General features: G+C 45.9%; 1 protein-coding gene across 1 annotated transcript; it reads left to right on the top strand.

Annotated features, from left to right (window-relative positions):
- Positions 1-717: 717 nt before the first annotated feature.
- On the top strand, positions 718-11301 carry rasip1 (Ras interacting protein 1). The gene is made up of 16 exons (XM_038994849.1): positions 718-1026; positions 2033-2163; positions 2762-3207; positions 3611-3871; positions 3993-4237; positions 4351-4524; positions 4932-5136; positions 5424-5722; positions 5938-6099; positions 6616-6656; positions 7536-7690; positions 8016-8128; positions 8239-8533; positions 8998-9161; positions 9618-9759; positions 10434-11301. The coding sequence occupies exons 2-16, from the start codon at positions 2033-2035 to the stop codon at positions 10610-10612; spliced, it is 3012 nt and encodes a 1003-aa protein (XP_038850777.1). The 5' UTR covers positions 718-1026; the 3' UTR covers positions 10613-11301.
- Positions 11302-11736: the final 435 nt, after the last annotated feature.

The following is an 11736-nucleotide window of genomic DNA, read 5'->3' as shown; positions in this document are numbered from 1 at the left end:
GCTGTTTCCTTCTTCCTCTTTTCAGCAAAAACCTGCTGCTCAAATTATGTCCTTTTCTAGAAAACATTATAGGCCTGTTTCTTGATGTACTACAATTAAATTTGTTGGACTATCAAAGAGCTGAACTCTGGACTACACTTAAAAAGCAACATTCCTGTGGACAACTAGACAAAAGGTATACGTTCTGACTGACTGCTATCATTTTTATCCTGGGAGCATAAACCTATTTTCTCTGAGTGGCTTTGTTAAAGTAATTAGTTGTCCAAATTAATCACAGATTCTCACTGTCCCCCCAGCCCTCGCCCCCTCCTCCACCCCCACCCCCCCACCCAATCTTCTCCGTACCCAACCCCAGCGCTCCTAAGCACCCTATTGCCAAAGGCAATGGTCTAACGGAATCCGACCAGTGTCCACGAGTGTGCATGTGTGCTTGGGGGAGACAGGGGAATGCTGGATTAACCCCTCCCCCCAATCTCTATTCCTAGTCTTATCTCTTTATAGTGTGTATGTACAGTATATACAGTATGTCCAGGGAGGGTACAAGGGGCCAGCAAGTGTGTGCATCACAAAATAATCTCCCCATTTCCCCTCTCTCTCTCTCTCTCTCTCTCTCTCTCTCTCTCTCTCTCTCTCTCTCTCTCTCAGGATATAGGTGTTGTCCAGCGCGAAGGAAGGAAATTCTGTCACTTAGAACAATGGGCCTGTTTCTCTATCTATAGACCCACAGAGGCAGAGAAAGAGAGAGAAGGAGCCCTTACCACCATTACTTAGAAGACAGACAGAAAACACAAAGAAAACGAGAGAAAGTGGAGAAAAATATGTTCTGATTTAAAAAGAGAATATATTGATGAAGAGAACGTGTTCGAGAGAAAGAGAGATACCTGTGGCGCAGATAGACGTTTTGAAAATGGAGTTTTTGTCTTGGGGAAAAAGGAAAATACGAAGTTGTTTTTAACAATTTTATTTTTTTCTGTTGAGAAGGACTAATAAAACACTTATACGAAGAGGGAACTGCAGTCGTTCTCGGTAAGTACTTTCAAGTACGCTTTTATTGTAGAGGGCATATTGTGTTGCATTGGTTCATTACTTTTCCATGAGATTCTTTAAGTTTTGAGCTGTCATCCATGATAAGCTGTTAGAGGTCACAATATTGATCATTTTCCACAGTAAAATGTTGCTGATAAGTTTTTGCTGTTTCTTTTGCAACATTGCATTATAGAAAGTTTAATTTAAAAAATAACAATGAAAAAAATATTATTTGGGTTCAAATTTGAACCGTTCTACATTAAAAAAAATTGGACACATCTAATTTTTAGAAGAGTAGAAGCTGTCCCTAAGCACAGTTTTCCCTCCCAAAACTCTACATTCCACCATTACGAGTAATTTCATTCTACTCCTAGTTGAAGGCTGATGCGACAGACATGTAGTGACCTTAAGAGTGGGGATTTCCCTTTCAACACGACAGCTGTATCTGAGGCCTGTACAACACACTTCCTGTTTGGATAAGGAGGAATGACACACATTCAACTTAGAGTACCTTTGTGACAAAGATGTAATTTACAGTGCTGTAGAATTTGAGATGATTTGAGCCAAGTGTAACCTATCTACCGTTTTCAAAAAATATATTTATTTTTTTACCAATGGGGGGCAACAATCATTTCCACAGCCAAATTCCTTTGGTGTGTAACAATGAACAATTCCACAAGGATCCGGAGGATCTCAAACTATTCATGATGATGACCTTAAACTATTCATGATGATGATGTCATTATTTGACAAGTTTAGGATTACATACCCCCAGTTGGGTTGTTTGGAGGAAAAGGTCAGTCTTCCTCCCCCTGATGATTTAACCTTTGATTTTTGTCCAAATATATCAAGGGCCTCTTTCAGGCCCTCATGAATAGAATGTTTAACAGTATAGTCCACACACATCTTAATTAATTAACTCAAAGATTATGAACATTTGATCTGTGTTCTTTGAGTTCTCACATTACACAATACCTTTCTCTCTCTCTCTCTCTCTGGTTCTCAGATGGATCAGATGGAGGGGACTGACAGTCCTCGCTTCAGGAAGCTCCATTTCCCTGTGGGTCTGTGGATCAACTCTCCCAGGAAACACTTTGCCAAGCTGGGGGGCCGCTGGCCCAGCGCCGTCTCTGTCAAGTCAGTCTCTCTGCTACCTATGTACAGTACCTCAATGTCACTTAGTCCAATGTTGATTCTCAACGATTTTGTTCTAGTCCAGCAGTAACACATCTGACTCAACTAATCAACTTATCACACATCAACCCAGGTCTCTTAACTCGGTTGGTCTTTCAGTCTGTTTGTCTGTCACACATCAACCCAGGTCTCTTAACTCGGTTGGTCTTTCAGTCTGTTTGTCTGTCACACATCAACCCAGGTCTCTTAACTCGGTTGGTCTTTCTGTCTGTGTCTGTCTGCCGACTCGCTGTTTTTTCAGTTTGTTCTGTATTCAGTTTGTTTATCTTTCAGTCCTCCTCACTATATCTCCAGCCACAGTCAAGTTAAGTGTCTGACATGTTTTTGCATACAATAAATTAACCAAGAGAACAGCTCGTTATGGACTGATTTGATTGTATGGTCATGTGTCACATGTCATGCAGTGTTCCTTGAATCCTGTGACCGTTTTCTAGCAGTTAATATTGTCTATGTTCAGTTCTGTCAACCATAACTCACAGCTGACATCCCCTACTCCCCCTGTCTCTCTTTCTTTCCCCCTCCTCTCCTTCTCTCTCACTAGGTCCACCACCAGCTCTGATGCAGCGTCCCTCCACGAGGCCCCCTCTGCCCCTTCCTCTTCCCTCTCCATCTCCACCCCCTCACTCGCTCCCCCATCCCCCTCTCCCTCTCCGGCCTTCCTCCGGCCCCGTCCAGCCGGGCCCCAGTCCCGCACCAAGCGTCTTTCCCACCTCTTCCTGAGGGGGCGCTCCAACAGTGATCGAGACAAGGCCATAGGAGAGAAGGAGAGGGAGGTGTGGGCCCACTCTGCTGCCCCTTCCTCCCACCACTACCTGCCCCCTGCTTCCTCCACAGCCCCAGGCCTCATCAAGATCTATGGGGATGCTCTGTCTAGTGGGGCTAACTACCGCTCTTTACTGGCCACCTCCCACTCTACAGCCAAACAGCTCATCGCCCAGGTCATCACCCGCTATACGGAGAGAGAGAGGGAGGAGACGGACGATGCAGGTAAGAGGCAGAAAGAGAGAGAGAGTACAGACCGAGTACAGTACAGGGATTCATGTAAGAGAGGCGTGAAAGTACAGATAAACATGGGATTAGATTATTGTATGATTACCACACAATAACTATTATAGCCAAAAGCTTTGGGACTTTCAGTATGTAGCCTATTCCTGCCATAGCAGAAGGACGGGAAATGACAGTAACTGTAGAGAAAGGGCCAGTGGCTTACTGGTATTCATATTCCTTGTTGACACATATCATTGCACCATGAAGTCAGGCACCTAGCCAGAATTGTTCCAGTAAATAAACCACAGCTGTGAACACCTCAATTGAGCAATAATGTCCAGTTTATGCAAGTCATATTCATAGGAAAAATAATTAGCCTGGTCGCCCTGCCTCCCTCTCCTAGCCCTACAGAAACACAGCCCGGAAGACTTCCTGTTGTGTGATGTCATTGGAAAGCCCATCCAGCAACCAGATGGAGCCGTCCAATGGGAGACAGAGTGTCGTAGGGGCGTGGCAGAATGGGAATGCCCACTGCTATTGGTGGACATGTGGCGGCCCAAGGATGGGTTTGAACGCCGCTTTGAGATCCAGAGACGGGACGACTACGAAAAAGAGGAGAGGGAGAAAGAGAAGGAGCGAGAGAGGGAAGGAGAGAACCACACAGGTAAAAGGACAATATAGTGTCTCTAGATGACCAGCTCTTACATCTGGGGTTTCCTACAGTCATCCAGTGAAACATGTAGTTTCTTTACTTTTAATGATATGTCTGGATGTCGTGGTAACAGGTGTACGTTGGAGGCGGAGCCGCATACAGTCGGGGGGCGGGGCTGAGGAGGGCGAGCGAGGTCATCGAGGACGGAACTCGGAACTCAGGAGGAGCATCAGCGACATGAACCTCAGCCTGAGGCGTCGCCAAGGAAACCACATTGGCAATGACCCCCGTCGCTCCGGAAACCACCCTAACAACAGTGCAGGACTCCAGGACAGGAAGAACATTGTGAGCATGATAGCTCCATTGGAGCACGGAGAGGTGAGGATGAGAGGATGTTTCAACACATATTGCAACATGATAGCAACAGGGCAACCCCACCTAATCTCAGCAGTGCAGCAGTCTGACCATAAAGACTCCTCCCTCTGTCTTAGATGATGAGGTCAAAGGTCAGAGACGAGGTGGAGCGGAGGAACAAAGCAGACAAGGCAGTAGAGGAGGAGAAAGACTACTCAGCCTGCGACCTGGAAGTGATGTCACAGAGCCTGATCCTCCCGCCCACGGACCGACCCTACTTCCTGTTGCTGCAGGGCTACGACCAGAGCAAGGTTAGACCTGCGCCTCCCAGATGATCACACACACACACCCTGAACATGACATCATACCTGCATTCCCCTAATCGCCACATACCATCACTGTTTCCAACCCTTCCCCAGCCTCTCCCATTCAACCCTGAGCACAAAACAGACTTACAGCAACACAATACCTTTGGAGACACACAAAACCCCACTGTGTACATCACTCCATCTCTCACAGTGACCTCACACAGGTCTTCATTGTAGCAAACTGTGACACACTTCATTCCTTATCTCCTGACCTCCGCACAACTTAAGATCTCCAAGATGTCCCCTTATCATAACCATGTCCTTCGGATGATAACAGACTCCCTTCTCTCTTTCTTTCTTTATTTCCTTCTTCCGTTCTCCTCTGTGTGTGTTTTCTGTGTTTTCTACAGGACTTTGTTTTGTACATCATGGCAGGGCACACACACGTGTTTGGGCGGAAGCCAACGATGAGGGAGAGAGAGAAGGACAGAGAAAGGGAGAGGAAGGGGAAGAGGCCTCTGAAGGTGGAAACGTTCCTCTCTGCTCCAGACATGCTGGCCAGGCACCTGTTGGTCAGGAGAGACTCAGCCGTACCCGACGCTCCCTCTGGGCAAGGTAGGCCGGGTCCACAAACAACCCTAGTCCTAAATCCTGGCCCCACTCCTGTGATGTTTGCAGACCTGAACAAACAGAAAAGTGCCTGCAAAATAGGGAGCCTTTTCCATATGTGCTTACATCTATCCAAAGACGTAACAATTCCTTACTACACGTTGACACCTGATTTTACAGTATTTCCATGTCCACAATCAATCTCTAGAGATCCTACCACTAGACACAGTTTATGAGCAGAACTTCAATTATAGTGTTGCTAGTTAATCAACCTATTTTCTCTCTCCCCCCAGCTCTGATGCGTCCCTTCAGAGGAGGAGCTGTCACACACAACGGAGAAGCTCTCTACCGGGAGGCGGTGCTTAAACCTGGGGACGTGGTTGGCATAGGAGGTCACTTCCTCTTCCTGTATCGTGACCCACGCGTGACCCCGGCCCCTCCGCTTGCATTGGCGCTGCCCTGGCAAGCTGACGTTCCCTCCACCTGCTGCCTCTCGGGATTGGTGGACAGACAGGAAGCGTTGAGGCAGTACCTGGGGTCCACTGAGGCTCTGCTGCGGTTCCAGCCCCACCACACTGACGCTCTGCTACAGGTGAGAGAAGAAAGACCCCTGTGTCTGTTAGTTACACCACTGTGTCTGTTACCTGTCTGCTACAGATTAGAGTAGAGAACTGTGTTATATAAGTAGGGGGAGGTACCTGAAACTTAAAGTATCTATTGTTACCACATATATTACTTTCTTGGTTGATAATGGGTACATATGAGCTGAAACAGGACTATAAATTAAAGCCACTGTTTCTCCATCAGGAGATAATCTCTAAGAACTCCTCTCCAGACTCAGAGGGCGGGCCTTTAGCCCCAGCCTTTCTCCTGTCAATCATGATTGACCACGCCTCCAAACACCTGGATCCTGTCCTCACGCCTAAGTTGCTGCTGAAAGCAGCCAATCAGATCAAAGGGATCGTTTGGGTGAGTTCATTTGAAAGACTGTCTAGGATCATCTCAGTTGTAATAACGCTAACTAGCCATAGCTCAGTCAAGACTGACAGAGAAAGATACACAGCAGATAAAATAGGATTGTAAAGGGTTATAAAGCCAGCCCCAGACTGACATGTCTTTCTCTGAAACACTGTAGGCTGTGAACAGGGATTCATTTAGACAGACAGACAGACAGACAGACAGACAGACAGACAGACAGACAGACAGACAGACAGACAGACAGACAGACAGACAGACAGACAGACAGACAGACAGACAGACAGACAGACAGACAGACAGACAGACAGACAGACAGACGCCTGTCACTGTAGATGAACAGAACAGGGGATGAGCTGATGTCACTTCCTTCTGGAAACTGTGTTGTAATTGTCCTGGTGGCCTGTCCAGACTTTGTAACCCAACTCACCCCCCCTCCCCCCTCTGCCACTAAGCCGAGACATGTCTCTCCTCTCATATCCTCTCTTCCCTCTCCAACTCTTTTTACAGGACAACATTAAGGAATTCGGGGATAAGCATCCCACGCAAAAGTAAGATCATTTCTGCTCAACGTCATATTTCAGCTGTTTCCTGTGTTTGGAACTTCCCTTAGGGCTGTATTAGGGGGAATCAAGAGCACTGATTGTCCAGCTTGTGTGTCTGTAAATAATGTGTTGAACATGCAGATACTATTTAGCATTATGCAAGGATTCATGATTAAAATATGTGACGTTTACACAAAGTATAAACTGTATATGATACTGATAAACTAATACTGCACACAAATATTTATTAATATTAATGTTCATTTAGCAGATGTTATCCCAAGTGAATAGCAGTTAACAGATGTAATCAGATGTAGTGGGACCCTGGGTCACACTTTATTTGGATAGTCTGGATTGTCCATCTGTAGATGCCCTACATATGGTCATATTATCAACAAACTATCTGTTGATAAGTAACTGCATGCTAAGTTTACGGTTAGGGTTAAGTTTAGAATAAGGGCTAGGATAAGGGTTAGGGTTAGTAGACAGTTAGTTGAAATGTTACTGACAGTCTGTAAAGCATCTGCAGATGGACTATCCAAATGTAATTTTTTATTTAACCTTTATTTAACTAGGCACGCCAGTTAAGAACAAATTCTTATTTTCAATGACAGCCTAGGAACAGTGGGTTAACTGCCTCGTTCAGGGGCAGAACAACAGATTTTTACCTTGTCAGCTCGGGGATTCGATCTTGCAACCTTTCGGTTACTAGTCCTACGCTCCAACCGCTACGCTACCTGCCGCCCCAAATAAAGTGTTACTGAACCCCGTCACTGCATGCTCATTAAAATAGATCAAGGACTTGCTGTAACTCCTTGAGATAGATGAATAGATAGTGACAACAACTTCTATAACACTGTGTGTGTTCTGGTCTGGTCTGCCCAGTTCCACAGAGCAGGAGGTTGAACTGAGTGCGCCCAGTGCACAGAAGCTGTCCTCTGACCTTCGACCTCTGATGTTCTGGATGTCCAATGCCACAGAGCTCCTCAACTTCTTCCAGGTCAAAGTTGAGGCCATGGAGAGAGACTGGGAGTTTGAGGGTGAGACACCCGTGTCATAAGAGTCTGTTTCCTCTTGATCAATGCAGATCACCATCGATCATCTGCCAAAAAGCTTCGTTCTCCAAGAAAAGCATTTTGTCATATTAACCTTGTCTCTCTTTTTGACGTCACACGGCCGTTGTATCTTTGTGTCTCCCTGTCTTCCTCTTCCTGTGTGACATTCCTGCTATCATCATTTAGCCCCACAGTAGTCAAAACAAGTTAGTTTCGTCATTGAGAAAGTGAAATATATTTTTGATTGTTCTACAATAACAGTAGTTATATGACAGTAGTTAGAAGTTAATGCATATATATCTACCCTCAGCTCCTGGTGACCCGGTGTTGTCAGCTGACCTGGACACCTGCTCCGAGGCCCTGGCGCAGCTTGATGACGTGATAATGCACACCTTCCAACAGTGCGTGTACCACCTCACAAAGGTGAGGGAGGTTGAGTTACCTCATACTCAAGACACAATCCAGTTACCGTACATAATTATATCCCGATCAATACATGAATTCATCTCTCTCTGTCGTTCTGTCTCTGTCAGACGCTGTACTCCCTCCTCCCAGCTCTCCTGGACAACAACCCTTTCTCCAGCCTGGAGAAAGAGAAGGAGAGAGATGAGGCAAGGGAGATGGATGGGGGTGAGGGTGGTGGAGGGGAGGGAGAGGGGGATGACGTGTCCTCCCTCCCCCCTACGGTGGCTGGGCTGGTGGAGGTGTACCGCTGCTCCCTGATGCTGTCCCGGGAGGCCTGCCTCTCCCCCCCACTCACCTCCCAAACCTTCGGCTACCTCTTCTTCTTCACCAACACCTCCCTGCTCAACACACTGCTGGAGAGAGGTGAGAGGGCAGGGGTCATACTGGGGCCCAAGGTCAGGGGTTGGTCTGAGGAAGCTGCAGTCATGAGCTAAGTGGGTTCCACATTACACATGCAGAAATTGCTTTCCGCTACACAAGCCATTGTTTGTGCACGAACCATTTAGTGTAGAGGTCATAAGGGGATGCGCGCTACCAAGCACAGCGAGACAGAGAATCTGGGTGCGGCTCTGAAATAACTTGAACTTTCCAACCCTGGTTCAGATGTGCACTAACACACACACACACACACACACACACACACACACACACACACACACACACACACACACACACACACACACACACACACACACACACACACACACACACACACACACACACACACACACACACACACACACACACACACACACACACACACTACATCTCTTTCTGTCTCATCTTCCTCTTCTCTCGCTCTGTCCCTCACTCCCTCCCTCTCTCAGATGGTCTGTTCTCCTGGTCTAGAGCGGTCCAGATCCGTACAAACCTGGACCTGGTTCTGGACTGGCTGCAGGGCGCGGGACTTGGAGATATCGCCTCTGAGTTCCTGAAGAAGCTGTCCGTCACAGTCAATTTCCTGTGCGTCCCTAAGACCCGCCTCATCCAGGTAAAAATAATGCTGGTTTAGCCAGTTAACAATCAGTCGATTTAGCAAGATAATGACCCAAAACAAAACATTCTGGATAAAGAATCATGTTTTGGTCTCGTTGTTTTTGTTGTTGTGTTGTTCTTCCTCTAAACCTATTTGACTTATCACACATCCACCCCTAGCCCCTACCTCTAGACACTTCCTGATGCCTTCTCCTAAAGCTGATTGGATCAGATAGGTATAAACTGTATGATAACCGCTCTAGGAAGCTAGATAGACACGTTTTTCCATTAATTTGTTCACAGCCATTTAGTTATTTTCAGATATAAGGGGTAATCTAGAGGTGACAAGGTGCTAGGGGTAGATTTCAGATTTGGCATCCCATCTCAGTTGTAGACATTGCTGATATCGTCCACTTTTCCTCCTTCTCTGTTTTGTTGCTCATTGGTTGTTCACTTGTCTCTCCCCCGCCAGTCATCCTGGGCCAGCCTACAGGAGGACCACGCCTTGCTAAGCCCCACCCAGCTGTACCATCTGCTGACCCATTACAAGCTGGGACCGGCCAGAGCCCCACCGGCCTCCTGGGCCCCTCCCCCTGGGACGGAGCTCAGTGGTGGTGAGACACGAGAGGGGAGGAGTTGGGAGTCCTGGAGGGTCATTATGTAGGAGCTAATGCTGCATTCATAACCAAGTGGGAAGGTAGTATTTACCATATACGACAGGGAAAATATCCGTGTGAACTGTCCTCCAACTAGTAATTACTAGTGGGAAACTCGTCTATCACCCCTAAGCTCTGACTTCTCCTACATTCTGACCTCTGACATCACCTACTAAGAAATAGACTTCTATAACAGCATTTTCAGTAGTTAAATGTAACAACAAAACATAAATTATAAATAGCAATCTATTAATATGGTTTTTGAACACTATAATTTGTTTACAAGCATGATAGCTCTACTTTTAGATTATGGTTGATGAAGCTTTTTGGACATTAGCCAATCGGCGTTTCTCAATGAGTTTAAAGCATGTGAATGCATCTAACTGGTATTTACGACTTCACAACTTCCAACTTGGTTATGAACACAACATTAGATACAACTGCAAACTTGAGATAAGTAGAATGTTCATGTAAATTATGCATTTATGTCAATTAGAAAATATTTGTGATCTCAAATCAGGATTCAGCCCTTAGACATTCCGAACATTGTTTGTACACATGTATAGAAGGGGTATGATTTCTTCCTAAGAATCTCAGACCACTAAATTTCTATTCATGCTTTTCTGTCCAAGACATCTTCGAAAGTTTCCTGGACCACCCCCCTCTCATCCTGCCAAATGAGACGCCTCAGCTGGACCTCTCCCAGCCAATCCCCAGCCCCGAGCTACAAAAGGAAGTGACACGCTTGCGCAACTTCCTATGGGGACTCGACCAGGATGAGCTGCCAGCCAATCAGAGGACCAGGCTGTGAGCGCTGGACAGTTGAGCTCCGGGTAGAAGCTACCCTTAGGCACAGTTCTAGGATCAGTTCACCATCCGCCTCAACCATGAAGGGAGAAAGACACAAAACTGACCCTTGATCAGCATCTAGGGGCAACCTCATCCATCTCAGCAACTTTGAAATTAACCCTATATTGAACCCTCTGTCGTAAGACAGATGCAATGGATAGGAATGGCAACTGGTGTGAGGAATGGCAACTGGTGTGAGGAATGGCAACTGGTGTGAGGAATGGCAACTGGTGTGGGGAATGGCAACTGGTGTGAGGAATGGCAACTGTCAAAAGAAAGTCATAACACAATGTAATAGTTATCTAACCGTAAGACAATACAACTGTTATTTTACTGTTCTCTAAACACTCTTTATTTTGTAACACATTGCCTGAATGCAGTGGTTGCCTGAAAAAGAAAAGTTCTGCAAAATGAAGCATAAATGATGGTATGACAATGTTATTATGTAGAAGATATCCCTGTAGGTCAGCTTTATACTGGATGGTTGGATGCTCACAGATATTCTCATATAAAGAATATAGTAAATGTGTATTGTCACAGAACATTAGATTGTATACCAAAGTAAACACTAACACTATGAAGAAAACTGTTTTACCATGTGTATTTTATTTCTAACTGTCCTCATATTATAAATAAAATGTTGGTACCCTATGATCTGTCCATAGTGTGTTTCCTTTGTTACGGCTGTTTTGTCCTTGTTTTTTTATTACTTTGATTGTACCACACAACTCAACAGCTAGACAGGGTCTGGAAAGGTGAATGTCCGACTCATTTTGTACCCGGGGTGCCAGAATGAAAGGACCACAAGGTGGCGACAGTCAACCCCTGGAATGATGACTCAACAGTTACTAGACTATGGAATTAGCGGGGGTCCCTGTCAATCAACCCGATTTCCGAAATATCATATTTCCTGTGTGATTAATAGGTTATTCCAACATAGACATAACATACGCACGATGGTGCTTCCATTGCTTAGGAAGCAGATGACGACCACACTCGATGATGATGCCTGGCTGTGCCAAGGTGAACTGTCTGAGGGGTCAGAGAGAATGACTCCAATGCAGTGGGTAAGATTTTTAATTTCCT

The sequence above is a fragment of the Salvelinus namaycush genome, chromosome 5, assembly GCF_016432855.1.
Source record: "Salvelinus namaycush isolate Seneca chromosome 5, SaNama_1.0, whole genome shotgun sequence".
NCBI classification, from domain to species: Eukaryota; Metazoa; Chordata; class Actinopteri; order Salmoniformes; family Salmonidae; genus Salvelinus; species Salvelinus namaycush.
Note: the sequence above shows the minus strand (reverse complement) of the source record. Positions and strands in the feature narration are given on the sequence as shown.

What these genes read in the sequence shown, in the direction of transcription:
- rasip1 (XM_038994849.1), top strand. Translation starts at nt 2,033, where the DNA reads ATGGATCAGATGGAGGGGACTGACAGTCCTCGCTTCAGGAAGCTCCAT. An exon ending in GGAAGGAGAGAACCACACAG is followed by an intron (nt 3,872 to 3,992) that starts GTAAAAGGACAA and finishes TCGTGGTAACAG; the next exon opens with GTGTACGTTGGAGGCGGAGC. An exon ending in GCGTGTACCACCTCACAAAG is followed by an intron (nt 8,129 to 8,238) that starts GTGAGGGAGGTT and finishes TGTCTCTGTCAG; the next exon opens with ACGCTGTACTCCCTCCTCCC.